General features: G+C 36.9%; 2 protein-coding genes across 5 annotated transcripts; one reads left to right on the top strand and one right to left on the bottom strand.

Moving 5' to 3' along the window:
* Positions 1-2,194: 2,194 nt before the first annotated feature.
* Positions 2,195-4,617, top strand: LOC107830516 (F-box/kelch-repeat protein At1g22040). Of its 4 annotated transcripts, none has more exons than XM_016658104.2 (3): positions 2,207-2,371; positions 2,820-2,884; positions 2,969-4,617. In XM_016658104.2, exon 3 carries the CDS (start codon positions 3,031-3,033, stop codon positions 4,447-4,449), a length of 1,419 nt encoding a protein of 472 aa, XP_016513590.1. In that variant the 5' UTR covers positions 2,207-2,371; positions 2,820-2,884; positions 2,969-3,030; the 3' UTR covers positions 4,450-4,617. The 4 variants fall into 4 exon arrangements, with proteins under 4 accessions (XP_016513589.1, XP_016513590.1, XP_016513591.1 ...); XM_075238707.1 differs by lacking the exon at positions 2,207-2,371 and adding an exon at positions 2,400-2,512; XM_016658103.2 differs by lacking the exon at positions 2,820-2,884 and having other exon boundaries at positions 2,195-2,371.
* A 423-nt stretch (positions 4,618-5,040) lies between these two features.
* On the bottom strand, positions 5,041-17,197 carry LOC107830517 (BRASSINOSTEROID INSENSITIVE 1-associated receptor kinase 1). Its single transcript, XM_075238710.1, has 11 exons — positions 16,621-17,197; positions 15,861-15,993; positions 15,701-15,772; positions 11,935-12,078; positions 10,871-10,942; positions 10,703-10,774; positions 10,543-10,616; positions 8,723-8,857; positions 8,294-8,635; positions 7,159-7,553; positions 5,041-5,665 (listed from the first exon to the last, which is right to left on the bottom strand). Exons 1-11 carry the CDS (start codon positions 16,712-16,714, stop codon positions 5,351-5,353), a joined length of 1,848 nt encoding a protein of 615 aa, XP_075094811.1. The 5' UTR covers positions 16,715-17,197; the 3' UTR covers positions 5,041-5,350.
* Between the last annotated feature and the right edge of the window lie 326 nt (positions 17,198-17,523).

Genomic DNA, 17,523 nt, shown 5'->3' with positions numbered 1-17,523 from the left:
CTTCTTCCACTACTTGTTGTAGCACCCTCATTAAACTGACCCTTGAAGTAACACTACTTCGATCTTTTCTCTGTTTTTCTTCTATTTTCATTTCAAATTTCTTCCCCTCTTTCTTCCAACATAGCAAATCCAAGAGGAAAACTTAAGATTTAATTGTAAAGTGAACTAAGTGTTAGTTTCATTCATAATGTTGGCCTATTAAAAAGTTACTATCTTTTGTTGTTAGAAAATTGTAGTATTAATTATTTTTGTGGTAATTACCTTGTAAAACATTGGTCAATAGTACTATTTCAGCATGTGTGTGGTTGTGTCCTTGCTAATTCGATGGTCACTTTTCCCTTAAATTTTTCTATTGTTTGAACTTCAAGCCAGTCATTTTTTGCGCTTTTTTTTTTTTTTTTGCTTTCTTTGAAACATATAATCCAATTCTTTCATCTTTCTTCGTGTATGGTCAAGATTGAAGACAGAAAAAAGATGTTGAAGTGTGGAGGAGGAACATGAATTGTAGGTTTGAAAGGTGGGTGAAGGGTTGAAGAACAAAAGCAGACTAGTTGAATCTCTTAGTTGTTACCATTATGCAATAGAAACTAGTAATTCTATTCTTAAAAAATAACAAAACAGGCAACGACCTTTTACTACTATCAATGGTTTATATTTCTATTTTTGGTTTAAATTTATATATTACTTCTAGTTAGCAATTTAATTACTCAATATTGTGGAATTGTCCCATTCCCATAAGTGTGAACTACCAACTACATACCATTAAAACATCAACTTCATGGCTGATCTGGCGGTGTTGAAAGAGTTAAGACAATGACCCTACAATTTATTTATTTTTTCGCTTTTAAAAGAAACTTCTCATCTTTGGGGAAAAAATAGGAAGCAAAAAAAACAAAAAGAAGTTTGATAAGAAAACGTAAGATTGGATTAGGTAAATATATGGAGTCAAGATGCAAAGTCTGGAGATAGGTAAAGTACTGAGGTTATCACAAAACACGTATAGATATTAGTCATAGATTGTTCTTATATTTTTTTTAATGCCACATGAGAATTATTAATATTATCATTACCATTTGTCATTTTCATTATTGTTCTAATTAATGACGAACGCCTGCTAAAGGAGCATTATTCATATCATAGTTCTAGAAATTCAAAAATTGGAGATCTTGAAAGTAACGAATTAGTAATAAAGTAAGACGCCAAAGAATTGTTTAATAATTAATGTGACGTGGTCCAACATAAACTACGTGTACCGGCAAATCATTATCCATGTGTGTTTTTTACTCTATTTACTTTTAATTTTTATGTACTTTTCTTCTTTGTTTATATGTTTTTATATACTATATTAGAAAAACTTTAACAGCTTTAAGAGATTCTTTTCTTAAATATGATGCGTAGTTCCACAATAAAAACAGCTTAAATTAAGCTTATTCTAAGAAGGAATATTATTTATTTAAGGTTAAAAAACTAGAAGTCTACTGACAACGTCCATGATAATTTTTATTTTTATTCTTTATTTTTTGCTTTGATTAATACTCCATCGTTAAGAAAAACATTATTGTATACTACTAGTGGTGCTTTTTTTCTTTCTTTATCCAAATACTCCATTAGTTAATTTAAAAAAAGTCTTGCTGGACCGTAGCAATATGAATGCAGTTGTCAATTTGCATTTATCTACCTCAAGTCCTCAACCAAATAATATGTCTTAATCTCAGACTAATTGGATCAAGTTATATAAATACCTCGGAACTCGGAATCACTCAACTAGAGTTAAGTTTAAATTAATCCATCATACATAATATTCCATTATACTTGGTATGATGGACTATATGAATCTTTATTCGAATCTGAATCCTTTTATTATCACATAATTCGTGTCTATTTAACTACTACTAAAATTGCAAATACGTAATTAAAAAGGGAAGAAAAAGAATTTTAGCTTTCTTTTATTTTATTTTTGTTCCTTAGAGGTTGTTTGGTGTGATGTATAAGAATTGTAAGATTAGTTATATATTAACGATTTTAAAAGAGCAATTATGTCTTTATATATTTTTATTCATATATTAAAAATTATGATAATTGTAATGATATAATTTATTATGTATAAAAATATTAGTTATATATAATTGGAAATACACTAACAAAAAATTAATTAAGCTAATACATCCTACGTACAAAGGCTACAGCGACGGGCGCTGTGTTATTTACAGAAAGAACATGAGACAATGGCTGTAGAAGAGAGCTCAATTATCTCTGAGAATTCCTTCCCCTCGGGGCCCTTTGTCCCCACCACCTTATAGTACCGCCTTCAAAGCTCTTCAGCCAAGCCCTAATTTTCAGTTTTTTCAACTATTTCTTCATCTTTGCATAGGTAAAAATTCTTTCTTTTGGGAAATTTTCTGATTTCCTTTATGGGTTTTGATGTATTGATGTGATCCTTCAACCCCTTTTCATTTGGTGTGGTGTGGCACTTTCTGGAGGATTCTAATGCAATAAAGATTCAATTTTTGAGGTTTTTTACTATTTGGGTTCTTACGTTGTTTCTTGGATATCTGTGAAAATCCTGCAGAGTTTGTTGATGAATGATGCTTATCTGTCTGAGAGTAATTTTCAGCTGTTTGTTAGTTAATATTTCTGTTGTTTCATGCTGAATTTCAATTTCTCGAAAGCTTAATGCAATCTTTTAGTCCAATTTCTTTTCAGTCTGTATTTACCTTTTTTGTTTGCCCAGATAGCTTGTTGTATCCTTACTAGGTCCAAACTTCATTTTTCCAAAGTTTCTTTGTTTAATATAACTTCTTGCTTATTGGAATCTATAGGCCTGAACAGAGGATAGTGGAAATAGAAGATTAAAATTGCTGACCCTAACTAGTTTGGGACTGAGGTCTAGTTGATTGATCTTTTTCATTCTTTCCCTTTCCCCTTTATGATGCTAGCTGAATTTTATTGATTTGTGGCATTTTAATAGAAGCATGCATTGAATTGGTGGGTGCAAGTTATCAAGGTTGCAGCATAAAAGGGGAAAGACTAATGGGTGGCGTATTGAGTCGGATTAATAACAAATCTAATGTGGGGGAGCTCATTGAGGATTCCCAAAGTGTATCATGCAAGAGACAAAGGACATCTGATAGCTTCTGGGAGCATAGTCCACGATTGATTCCGAGTCTACCCGATGAGATATCTATTCAAATCCTCGCCAGACTTCCTAGAATACACCACTTAAGTGCAAAATTAGTTTCACGGAGCTGGAAAGCTGCTGTGATGAGCTCTGAACTTTATAGGTGTAGAAAAGAACTTGGAACGACCGAAGAGTGGCTCTATCTCTTGACAAAGACTGACGGTGATAAGCTTTTGTGGTATGCTTTTGATCCAATCTCCATAAAGTGGCAAAGGTTGCCACCAATGCCTGCAATGACAGTCAATGATGGACCTAAAAGTGGTTTATCTGGACTTCGGGCGTGGAACATGGTGGATTCGAGTATTAGAATTGCTGATGCCATAAGAGGTTGGCTTGGTAGGAAAAATGCTCTGGATCAAGTTCCATTTTGTGGGTGTGCTATTGGAGCTGTTGACGGATGCCTCTATGCACTTGGGGGATTCTTTAGAGCTGCGGCCATGACATCTGTTTGGCGGTATGACCCTATTGTAAACTCTTGGAATGAAGTAAGTCCCATGTCGATTGCGAGAGCTTATTGCAAGACGGGTGTCTTAAATGGAAAGCTTTATGTAGTAGGAGGTGTTACTCGGGATCGTGGTGGACTTACTCCCCTTCAATCTGCTGAAGTATTTGATCCTCATACCGGTATTTGGTCTGAAGTCCCGAGCATGCCATTTTCAAAAGCTCAGATGCTACCCACTGCTTTTCTTGCTGATCTACTCAAACCTATAGCTACCGGGATGACATCTTATCAGGGGAAACTATATGTTCCTCAAAGTTTGTATTGCTGGCCTTTTTTTGTTGATGTTGGAGGAGAGGTGTATGATCCCGAAACAAATGCATGGGTTGAAATGCCAATTGGCATGGGAGATGGCTGGCCTGCTAGGCAGGCAGGAACAAAGTTGAGTGTCACTGTTGAAGGAGAGCTGTATGCATTGGATCCTTCTACTACTCTAGATAGTGCTAGAATAAAAGTTTATGATCATCAAGATGACACATGGAAAGTGATTGAAGGAGATATACCTATTAACGACGATTCTGAGTCTCCTTATCTTCTTGCTGGTTTTCTTGGAAAGCTCCATGTGATCACTAAAGATGCAAATCACAATATCATGGTCATGCAAGCTGATAGGCAAAATCATTCAGTTCCTTCTCCATCAACCTCATCAAATAAAATTGTACATGAAGTTCCAGAACTGGTTTTAGGATCTGAAGCGAATATGTGGAGAGTTATTGCATCGAGAAGTGGTGGATCTGTTGAGCTGGTTAGCTGCCAGATCCTTGATGTATAGTTATGTTACACAAGGTTGCGATTCCCCTTGTTTTGATGTTGCCTTTCTGTATTTTTCATGATGTACGTGAAGCTGAGTCTTGAGGAAACAGCAACACTGTATATTGCAGCCTCCCAACATATATATATTTCCACAGAGATAATATAATTCAGCTAAAGTATGTTGTATGATCTTTGTGCATGTCTGATCAGGTACTTGTTTTGTGGTCAGCAGAATTGATCCTTTAGGCACTTGATTTATCATGCAGCCATGGAAAGAAGATGAATTATATGCGTGCGCTAATGTAAAGATGCTCCTCTTTAATCAGCTTCGATAAGGGCAATATGCTAATGGTGAATGAAATTATACTGTTTTCGCTAATCATCTGTTCCTTCTGAGTTCTCAAAAGATAGCATTGCACACTAGACTGCTTTATGAACTATATATATATATAACTGTTTCAATTAATCTTTTGTAGACTAATATCAATCTCCTACTTCTCTGATGCTTTCTGCATAGCGAGATATCTGAAGCATCGAAAATTTTCTTTCCCGTTATCTGGCATTCACCAATAAACTTTCTTGAAACACAAAACCTGGCAGGCAACTGAAATTTTAATACTGTAAAGTTGTGTATTTATTTGTCCAAAAAAACACCCACTATCTGATACATCCAGAAAAAGAAAATACGTTTGTGCTTCCACAGCCATTCCTGCTGTGGATTAACTTTCACATTCAAACCTGTAAAAATGACTCAGTATACTATAGACATTCTGATGTCATCAAAATTCCTGATACAAATATAAGCTTAAAAATGAAAAGGAAGGAAAATAATATGCACAAAGATGAAAATTGGGCAATTACAAATACAAAGAGGATAATGAGTCCTATATGTGCTGCTGGCAGAATTGCAGAAAGATGGATCATCTTGGCCCTGATAACTCATCAGGTCGTAGATTATAAGTGGAGTCTGCGATAATCCAATCAGTGTGAGGGTGGTGAGCGGGAAAGTCCTGACGGACCATCTCCTCTTTCTGCCATTCTTCCCACCTCTCAGCTAAGCCATCACCTTCAAGCATTCTAACCACTTCTGACATCTTTGGACGTTCCATTGGCGAGCTCCCTGTACAGAGAAGAGCTACCCGAATAAGCTGTTCCACCTCTTCTTCTTCGTAATTACCCTGAAGATCTGCATCTACTAATGTTTCATACTTCTTGTCCTTCAGAAGTCCCTTGACCTGAAATTTCAGCCAATGTTTTGAGGTCAACTAAGGTACATAACCATTCATTCATATGACTTCCATTTACAACAAAACACCTCATCGCGTCACTAAATTATTAATTTCATCAAAATAATAAGAAAGCATTCACCAAAGAAGCTATGGGAGACTGATTAGACAGAAAACCGGAGAGCATGAGGCTCCTGGTTCTCTGCTCATATTTGAATCGCGTTGAATTTCCCAGTTCAGAAGTCACTTTATTTAATTTCCAAGTTCGAGTAGCAACTTGTCTTTCATTTTTCTAATAGTTCAAGTTACTTCAACCACAGTGAAAGGCTTGTCGTCCTCTCTCTCTCTCCTCAAGGAAGAGTTCTTTTTCTCGAGGATCCTCCCAAAGGAGTCCCCTCTCGCTAAGTGTGTCTTTACCTCACCTACATTCCAATGCAACACTAACCAAATACAGAGGAAATAGCCAAGCAATTCAGTACAAAAAAAAGAATATGCATAGTTCTCTCTGCATAAAAGCGACAGTCAATTTGGCATGAAAGGACTATCTGAATCTTCCGATGCGGGGATATGCAAGATAAGTGTTTCTGCTAACCAAAGGGGGAAAGAAATTTTCACACTAAAGATCAGTTGTCGAACAATCTGCTATTTTAAGATAATAAAACTTATCCACCCTGACCGCAACGCAAATGTGACAAACATTTTAGCAAAAAATGGTTAAGTTCTAGAAAAACAAAAAGAATACAGAGTGCATAAATCCAAGTCACATGCATAATATTATTTTGGAAACCTGGATGTTTTGAATGATCTAATATAAAAAATAACTGAAATCATACATGCTAAACTGCAATGTAAGCCCTACTAGAGCTCACAATAATTTTTTTATAAGGTAAAGCTCACAATATAAATTCATACTTATTACTTTAGACACAAATTCGCAGCCTTGAGACTTGAGAGAAGAAAGAAAGAGAGCTATGAGCTTGTATTGTGTGTAAAGACCGAGCGAGATGAGGAGAATCTGATATTTGTCGTTGAGGGGAGTATAGTGGATGTGGGTTAAATACAGGGGTACGGAAGGGAGAAAAGGACTGAAATGGGATTGGGGATATAAGAGGGAAAGGCAGGGGAAGGGAAGTGACTGTTTCGCTTACTCGCTTATCCGCTCGTCCCCATTTCGCGTAGGGTTGTTGTCTGTATGATTTGGAACTAATGATAAGAAATGATGTAGGTTTCACAAATCAGCTTTTCGTCATATTGGGTACAGAAACGATGGTGTTCTGCTTGTAGGGAGACGAATGCAGGAAAGTGGGGTCCCTCTCACCTATGCTCACTTCCATTTTAAAAGTCAGTTGCACGACAAAAACTGGCAATTACAAAGAATATCAAGCTTTGACTTATAAAAGAGGAGAAAAATGATTGAGGTCTCCAGAATCAATCAGAAAAGATCTACAGATAAGCTAGAATTAGAACAACTAGAGCATGTACAGAAGTTAGTAAATGCTTACCCAATCTAGCAACATGACATCATCATCATTTGCAAGTCGAGCAAGATCAAAAGCCCTTTGCCCAGTTATGAGCTCTAGAAGCATAACTCCATAGCCAAACACATCCGTTTTCTCTGAAGATTTACCAGTGGATAAATATTCAGGGGCAATATGCCCAATTGTACCACGTACAGCAGTGGTAACATGAGTATCCTTGTAGTCCATGAGTTTGGCTAACCCAAAATCCCCAACAACTGCTTCATACTCCTCATCCAACAATATATTTGCAGCTTTGACATCACGGTGAATGATCTTAGGGTCGCAATGATCATGCAAATAAGCAAGGCCTCTTGCAGATCCAAGTGCTATACGCTTCCTTATTGACCACTCGAGTGGTGGATCTGATTCTGGCCGCTCTACAAGAATGTCAATTTCCCCATAAGAACAAATTCAGGATGTTAAGTAAACTAGTGGCAATTTCCTATTTTGGCTTGAACAGAATTTACTTATTGGTATCGTGTGCTTCAAGCACAGAAGAGAATTACTTTCTATTCCTGACCCTACGAATTTAGATGATAAAACTTGAATAGATATCATAACGTTTGGTAGGATATCAAGGATGGCAGCACTTGTGAAATTGCTTGATAGACGACAACAACAACAACAACAATAACAAACAACAACAACAAACAACAACATTCCCAGTATTTTCCCACAAGTGGGGTCTGGGGAGGGTGAGATGTACGCAGCCTTACCCCTACCCTAGAAAGGCAAAGAGGTTGTTTCCGATAGACCCTCAGCTGGAGAACGAGTGACAAAAGTAATGGCAACAAAAAGGAAAAGAAACATCAACTTCACACTAGGATTTCATACTCATCATTATAACTCACTAACTACTAATACAACCACTACAATCAAATAATGTCAAGTTTACACAATGATCTACACCTCTGCAGTAACTTCTTCCAATTTATCACAAGACCATAACTTTATTCCAAAAAAGAATAAATAAACATTTTTCTGAGAATGAAAAAAGAACAAATAAATAAATATTGTTATTGGTTTTTAGCTTTTTCGAGTGCTTGAGCTGATGTATTTTGACTAAATGGAGGAGGAATAGAAAAAGAAATACAGAAAATTCCAGACTAAGTGATACCTCTTAAGCGCGAAGCAACACTTCCATTCGCCATGTATGGATAAACAAGCAACCGTTCAGTTGCTGTCATGCAAAAGCCCAATAAACGAAGTAGATTTCGATGCACAGCCATGCTAATCATTTCTACTTCTGTCTGAAACTGTAACTCCCCGCCTTGAGTACGCTCTTCTTTTAATCTTTTAACCGCAACTAAAGAGCCATCAGCCAACCTACCCTTGTAAACCTTGCCAAACCCTCCTCTACCAAGTATATTCTTGTTGCTAAAATTGTCTGTTGCAACTTGTAATTCGCGCAAGGAAAACCTTTTGAGTTGTCCAAGATGAACTTCTGGATCCTCCTCAGCTGCAAAACAAGGTAAAATTTTGAGAACACAATAAATTAAAATTAAAAGCAAAAAACTAATTCAGATGTTTGATTGAGGCCTCCCACCAGGAACATCAAAGAAGTGGTCTTGTGGTTTCCTTCGACGCCACCACGCAAGCAAAATCGCAGGAGCTGCAAACAGAAGAGCGGCCCCGGCAGCAACTCCTCCAGCAATCGCCCCGGTTGCACTGTTGCCCACACCTAGGAATTTCCAATTTTTAAGTTGTTATAATTGTTTGATGGATGACTAAAACTTAACACAGACAGTTCTAAACTTTTAAGAAAAGGGATATTGTAGGAATATGTTCTTTTTAAAATGGCTCACACCTAGGAATATGTTGTGAAGCTAACGTGCAAACAAAGAAAAAAAAAGCAGATTTAGGTTGATATCCCTCAATTTATTTACATCAATCTGGTAACTGTTTGCTATTCGGCCTCTTCGTGGTGGTGGTTTATGTACAGCACTAACAGAAGACAAGGATAACTTTGGACGGCATTCATGGTCGGATTTTTCTCCCCCAAGTTGATGGTAAATGCACGGCATTCATGGTCGGGGTAAATGCACCACAACTAAATTCTCACCAAAGCTCTGATACTATGTGAGAAACAAGAGATAAGGGGAAAGAATTTGAGAGAAAGCACGACAATAAATTTCTTATGTTTGGGTCCTTTTATAGTCACAACATTCAATGTATATAGTTACATCCTCGATGTCGTACACTTCTATATCACATGTAAGTCTAATCTATTTACACAACCTATCTAGCAGTAGATAATCCCAAATATCACCTGTAAAATACTTATCTCGCTTATAATCTGTTTGGTCAAACTTTTGAAAGGTCAAAAGTGCCTTATATAAATAAAAAAACTTATTTTAGAGAATAAAGGTGTTTGGCCAAGCTTTTGGCGAAGAGATAAGTGCTTTTGAGTAGTAGAAGTAGTCTTTTAGCTTTAAAGCAGAAGCTCAAAAAGTAGTTTCTCCCAAAAATAATTGCTTTTGATTTTGTAAGACAAGAATACCCATATCAAAAATTTATAGTTACCATTTTTAATTAGTACGTAACTTTCTAGTTTTCAGAATTATCCATTAAAGTTTCATATTGTTATTTTATCTATGTCGGTTATACTATCAGAAACCTAACGAGAGAAATGGTTAAAGTAAGACCATTAAATACATAAGATTATGGGCACTGTTGGAAGTAGGATTTGATTCTTTAAAAAAAAGGTTGTTTTGTTTTATTTTTTGAGCCAAATATAAGATTCAACGCACATTTTGCTCTATTTCCTTTGACATCATTATTATGAGAGTACCGGTAATATTCTTTACATGATTTTATTATTTTTTTTTGTAATTTTTGATTTAGATTTGCTTCTCTACTTATTTTGTAGGCATATTCCATAAAGAAGTTAAATTTAAGAGTTGGTAAACTAATAAAAAATAAGAAATCATAATATGCTGGCTCATTCATTTATTTAAATAATATTAATATTTTAAATAATGCTCATATCTTATTAAATACTACATTACTTTATTAACATTAATAAGTGTTTTTTTTTTCAAAAAAAGCACTTTTAATAGAAGTACTTCTCAAAATTAGCTGATTTTGATAGCTTGACCAAACATGCTTTTAGAACAGTAACAATTATTATAATGTGCAAACGAATAGCTTTTAAAAGAAAGATCTTGTTAGGGGCTCATTTCTTCCCCAAAGCAGTCAGCCCTTCCCCTTCCTTCTTCCCAATATCTCCTCACTCCTAGTGATCAAAGGTAAAGGTCTTTTACCAAAGAAAATAGGAAAAAGGGAAAAACTGTGAGATGAGAGATTTAAAAGCTTCTTAACCCATAAAAAGCATAAATTAGTTTTTGATAAATTATTTCAACAAACCTGAAGAAGGGGGCGTCGGAGAAATAGGAGGAGGTGGAGCAGCTGGAGGAATATCCAATTGATTATTAGCAAAACTGAAATATAGACACTCAGATGTTAGATTTTCTTTATCACGATTCCAGTGTCAGAACTTAAATATAAACTAGTGTTTTTTGCAGACCTGATAGGAGTGAAAAGCGAAAAGGAACCATTGACTGGAACAGGTCCTGTTAACTGATTGTTTGACAGATCACTGCATTGAGAGAAATGACCATTAGCACCAAAAGAATTAGAAAACGCAGATAGTGAAAGGAGCACATGATAAAAAGGGCACCAGCTTTATACTTACAGCACTTGAAGTGACATGATTGTGGTTAGCAACATGGGAATACGTCCATTCAAACTGTTATTGTTAAGCCTCCTTCAATTTGGCAAAGAAAAAATAAGAAAAAAGTTAGACCAAACTTTAGCAGACAGGACTCAGCTGATTTATCAGTCCATTTGTACCATATAGATGGTAAGTGCTTGAGTAATGAAGAAAAAATAGGAATATCAAAAGATGCCACAAATTCATGTCCAATATCCCAGAAAGCTTTTTGACACTGTTTGCAGGTTGAGTTTTATGTGTGTATATGCAATCGTCAGGAATTATCAACATTCTCAGGGTTTCATGTAATAAGAAGAATAGCATGTAAATTTTCTATCCTGTTAAGCAGCGGCAGTGATACAGAGCAGCAACCGCAATTTTATAGACCACTCATATCCACCTAACCTTTTGCCAGCCTATATAAGGGAAATAGGAACAATGCCTGCCAAGAAATAATGGACAATTGCGAACAAAGTGTGATGCACGGGACACAAATTTCATTGTCAAGCACTGGTGTCAGACACACATCGAGCAGTGTGAGTCTAATCCTGTAACTTTTATTTGAATTCTCGGACACGTGTGTCCTTCATTCGGACACCCTAAGACACCCAGTTTTGGTAGTGCTATGAGCTGCTTCAAGTTTTCTTTTTCCGCATCCTCTTCCTCTCCCTCTATATGAATAATATAAGCCACATAGAAAATCTATGTTTAGAAATTATGATACTGTCTCCAATTGGCCTTGATACTCCAGGTGTTTGAAAATTTCATGTCTTCATGCAGACATTTCTGCCACTTGGCCAATAAAGAGCAAGTCCATCCCCATTATCCAAATAACTAAACAAGAGAAATGAAGGTTCGCTCTGACAGCACAGTTTTGCTCTAAACTATTAGCAACTTTCACTTTTGCTAAAATAGTAGGTGCCATTTTTGAGTAAGCTAAATCTTCAGAAAATAAAAGCTCAAGGCTTAAGAAACTATTCAGCAAAAGAAAAGAAGACCAAAAACAAACACACAGTAAAAGAGGCAAAAGGATGAATAACTCGTACAGGAATCGTAGTTTCTGAAGCTTGCCCAATGTGTCAGGGATTGGACCATTTAACCTGTTCAGGTAAAGATCCAAGCTCACCAAATTCGTCAAATTCCCCAGTTCAAAAGGAATTCTTCCACTTATATTATTACTATAAAGTTCCCTGAAATTAGGAAAAGAGGTCGTAAGCAATTAGTTCAGCAACTTCCCGACCACACAATCTGCAAAAATAAAGGGCTATCACATAAGCCATAACATAGCAATGTAGCACATTAGAAGTTAAGAAGTGCATCCACACACTACACCTTTTGAGAGAGAAAAAGGAAGTTCACAATGAGTTTGAAGAACATTTGCAGCGGAGGGGATTCTCTCCATGGAAATAGTATTCAGTACTGCTTACAGCATCTCTCAGTTCACTCACTCATCTTGCTACTTCAAACAAAAGTTATGAAAGGAACCCATCCAACTTTTAAGCTATTTCACAGGAGACTCTTTTACAGTACTGCTTTTACAATCTACAGATAGGGTTATCATCATGATAAAGGAAATGAAGAAGTCTCCAGACCAATTTGAGAGTAGCATAATCAACTATCAGCTTAGCAAGCAAGAAATGAAGCAATATGTAGAAAGTTTTAAGTATTCTATGTTCAACAGAATCACCAGCATATGGATTTGTTAAAATCAATATAATTGAAGCAGAAGAGGCGTTTTCCTATCAGCTTCCATTGGTCGACCAATTCAAAGGTGCATAAGATATAAAATTTGCTAACCAAAGTGGAAGTACAATCACGACACATTTCTTATGAATTAACTCAGATAAAATATTCCCAACCAAAATAAAGAAAAGATACATTTTGGCATGAGAATTTGGAAAACATGGAAATTATTAACACTAGAAACTCATAGCCTAATAGTGCAAACTCAAAAGGACAAATAGAATGTGTTTCTACTGTCAAATAAATCCCCTCCTTCTCAGTCTAACTAAGCTTGGACAACTGAAGTTTAGAAAAGTGCATTATAAGTACTTGTTTTATAAGAGAAGTGAATTCACATAGATCGTTAATATAGAATAATAGCTGAAATATCTGGAAACAGGGACTATCATTGCAGTAATTTAATTCTTGAACGTTGTAACTTTGCCATTATTGGATGAGGAAGAAGGTAGAGTTTTGTTGGATGAGGGGCTTATCCGTCGGAGATGGCAGACCTACTTCCATAGTCTCTTGAACGAGGAGGGGGACAAGAGCATTGTACTGGGTGATTTGGAACTCTCCGGGAGTCGTTGTGACTTTGGGTATTGTAGGCAGATTAGAGTTGATGAAGTTGAGGGGGCTATGCGTAAGATGAGCAGGGGCAAAGCGACCGGGCCGGATGAAATCCTGGTGAAGTTTTGGAAGAGTGCGGGCAAGGCAGGTTTGAAGTGGCTCACTAGGTTATTTAATGTCATTTTTAGAACGAAGAAGATGCCCGAAAAGTGGAGGTGGAGCACGATGGTTCCTGTATACAAAAACAAGGGTGATATCTAAAATTGCAATAATTATCGGGGTATCAAGCTGCTTAGCCATATTATGAAAGTCTAGGAGAGAGTGGTAGAGCTAATGGTGAGGAGGAGTGTGTCCATTGCCGAGAACCAGTTGGGTTTATGCCGGGGTTGTTCGACTACAAAAGTCATCCACCTTGTTAGGAGATTGATGGAGCAGTATAGGGAGAGAAAGTAGGATTTGCATAGGGTGTTTATCGACTTAGAAAATGCATACGATAAAGTTCCAATGGAGGTTTTGTGGAGATGTTTGGAGGCTAGAGGTGTACTTGTTGCCTACATTAAGGACATGTATGATGGAGTAAAGACCCGAGTGAGGACGGTGGGTGGGGACTCGGACCATTTTCCGGTTATGATGGGATTGCATAAGGGGTTGGTACTCATCCCTTTTTTGTTTGCTCTGGTGATGGACGTACAGACGCGCCACATCCAAGGGGAGGTGCCGTGGTGTATGCTATTTGCAGATGATATTGTATTGATTGACGAGACGCGAGACGGTGTGAACGCGCAATTAGAGATATGGAGGCAGACCCTGGAATCTAAAGGTTTCAAGTCGAGCAGGACCAAGACAGAATACTTGGAGTGTAAGTTCAGTGGCGAGACTCAAGGAGGGGAAGGGGAGGTAAGGCTGGACTCGCAGGTCATCCCTAGGAGAGGGAGTTTTAAATACCTTGGGTCTATTATTCAGGGGATGGGGAGATTGATGAAGATATCACACATCGTATTGAGGCGGGATGGATGAAATGGAGACTCGCTTCCGGTGTTTTGTGTGACAAGGTGCCACCGAAACTTAAGGGTAAGTTCTACAGAGCGGTGATCAGACCAACGATGTTGTATGGGGCGAGGCTGAGTGTTGGCCAGTTAAGAGCACTCATGTCCAGAAGATGAAGGTAGCAGAGATGAGGATATTGAGATGGATGTGCGGGCACACCAGATTAGATAAGATCAAAAATGAAGTTATTCGCGACAAGGTAGGTGTGGCCCCTATTGAGGACAAGATGTGGGAAGCGCGGCTTGGGTGATTTGGTCATGTTAGGAGGACGAGCACAGACGCCCCGGTGAGGAGGTGTGAGAGGTTGATATTGGAGGGCCTACGGAGAGGTAGAGGTAGGCCAAAGAAAAGGTGGGGAGAAGTGATTAGGCAAGACATGGCGCAGCTTTAGCTGACCGAGGACATGACCCTTGATAGGAAGGTATGGAGATCGAGGATTAGGGTAGTAGAGTAGGTAGTCTAGAGTGTTCATAACAGTAGTATTGGCACGCAGTCTCGCTTTATGTTGGTAGTAGGTTTGTATGACTAACCGTTGTTCTCTTTTATTGTCGATCACCTTACTGTCTTGTTATTTTTACTCTACTTTTATATGGCTTTTTGGTACTGTCGCTTCTTGTCTATATTTTCATTAATGTGGTGCTTATACTTTTCTGAGTCGAGGGTTTATTGGAAACAACATCTCTATCCTCACAAGGTAGGGGTAAGGTTTGCATACACAATACCCTCCCCATACTCCACGGTGTGGGATAATACTGGGTATGTTGTTGTTGTTGCAACTTTGCCATTTGAGAGGAAGTATCATGTAGATTTAGACAAATTAAAAGAAGTACATCATCTTGGATCTAGGGAATATGTAGGTATATCCACTAGATACATTCTAGTACCTGTAGAAAAAGATGAACATTTTCTCTTAATTAGGGTGCGGATATCAAGTCAATGGAGCAAATCAAAGTTCCCTGACAAGTTCAATAATGTTCAATAATCTATACATACAAGAAACAGCATATCTTATCGTGCCCACTCAACGCACATAAAGCATCACCAACATAACTGAAAGTGGTACTCACCATATCATAATTTCTCGACCAGAAGAATACAAAATAAGGATTGTCAGGGTTGAATATAATTAAAAGCTACTGCACCATATACTAGTGAAAATTGAATGAAGAAGAAATTAACCCTTACAATTTCCATACTCCCCGTCCTTGAGTTAGATCATTCATGATATTTGAATAGATTTATCGGTTCCTACGAACAGCTATACACTAACATTAACTTTCTTGGTACCTATTTAGGATTATTTCAAACTTATCCAATCACAATCTACTCAGAGTACAAAAACACTAGTGACTTAACACAGGTATATAGATGCATATATCACATGTCCATTATGACAATTTGCTAATAAACTACAAGCCAAGGAAACAGAAATACTACAGAAAGTCGGTTCAATTATCACGAAAGTTAACTTACAAGTACTGCAAATTCGGGAGTTGACCAAGTTGTGGAACGAGTTGACCCGACAAATTTGCATTTCCAAGATCACTGCATGTAAAACGAATGGAGCTAAATTGATAAATGAACCCCATAGCACGAAAAACCAGGAAAGAACCTAGGTTTTTCTGTAGCTTACACTCTAGTTACACTATTCTCACTGTTGCAGGTCACATGAAACCAAGTACAAGGATTGACAAGGGTTGGATCCCAACTCTGTAAAACATTGTTAGGATCAGCCAAGTTGGTCTTCAGCGCATTCAATGCATCACCTGTCTTACATGAAGTGGTTAATAATCAGTAATTAGCTTATCCATGTACCTCCTTAGTAATTAATAAGCATTAATAGTTCATCACTTTATAAAGGCTGTTTCTTCAATAAAATTAACCTCCATATTGTTAAATAAATAGCTTATCCAAGCACATTAAACTAGCAACTTTTCTATTATTAGTTATACTCAGTAATTAGCTTATCCATGTACCTCCTTAGTAATTAATAAGCATTAATAGTTCATCACTTTATAAAGGCTGTTTCTTCAATAAAATTAACCTCCTTATTGTTAAATAAATAGCTTATCCAAGCACATTAAACTAGCAACTTTTCTATTATTAGTTATACTCAAACTGGTCTTTTTTCTGCCACCCCACCCCCCACCCCCACCCCCTAAAGAGGAAAAAACCCATATCTAAGCGATAACTACGAGACCACAATGATTCACAAATTAAGCTCAGAATAAGATTAATTAACTGCAATTCAACTGTTTAATGCAATGAATATACCCATTTTAACTCCAATTATTAAACAGTCAATCTGTTTAAGCAAAGAAAAAGCAGAAAGTCAACATCTTTTCAACTTAATATGAATCAAACAATCTGAAAATGTAGACTCAAAAGAAGACCTTCAATATTAGCGGAGACAGGAACCAACAGCAGCCCAATTAAGCAAAGAAAAGCTGACACAAAGCCCAAGATCCCCAATATCCATTGATCCATTATTCCACCCAGTCCAATTCACCACAACCGCCACCACCTAAAACCTAGATTTTCTTCATTACAAATCACTCACAGCTTCACATACACATACCACATCTTCAGCAGTCAAAAACCCAGAAAAAGTAATCAAAACCCTAATCCCAAAAGAAGCAGAGAACACAGTATAATTGAAGCAAACGTCACAGCGGGATCAACAAAAAGTTTCAAGAAAAGATTTTTTACTTTCTTGGAAAATTGAGAATGGCATATAAAAATCAGAGATTGAAGAAACTGTAATAATCGTGCTCTTTCTGTGGTTTTTTTTTTTTTGGGGGGGGGGGGGGGGTTTAAAGTTCAATAATAATATGGAATAGTAGTATGTAATAAAATTCAACGGTCTAAGGGGAAGAATGGTGATAGTCGTCGTTGCAGAGGAAGAGGGAGAATTGGTCAAAGGTTGTGCTTTGCTTTCACAGTTGTCTATTCTATTTGGAAAAAAAGAGCATTAATAGTGCTGTTCGGTTTAACATTTTATACATTTCAGTTGGTAAACTTGACCCAAAGAGATTTTCATATAAAGGAAAAATATTATAGTTTCAGAACCAATACCTTAAAGTAAAAATTGCACTATCACCATATTTGGTCGTCTCATTTAAATTGTACCCACATTTTATTTTTATTTTATCTTATACTCATTTTTTAAATAACTTTATTTATTTTTCTCATTTTTCTTCTTCTTCTTCTTCTACTTCTTCTTCGGGTGACAGTAATTTTATACGGTGTTTGTGAATATATTTTAAGATAGTTTGTGATATTTTACCGTGATGAGC

Source organism: Nicotiana tabacum, chromosome 19 (assembly GCF_000715075.1).
Source record: "Nicotiana tabacum cultivar K326 chromosome 19, ASM71507v2, whole genome shotgun sequence".
NCBI classification, from domain to species: domain Eukaryota; kingdom Viridiplantae; phylum Streptophyta; class Magnoliopsida; order Solanales; family Solanaceae; genus Nicotiana; species Nicotiana tabacum.
Note: the sequence above shows the minus strand (reverse complement) of the source record. Positions and strands in the feature narration are given on the sequence as shown.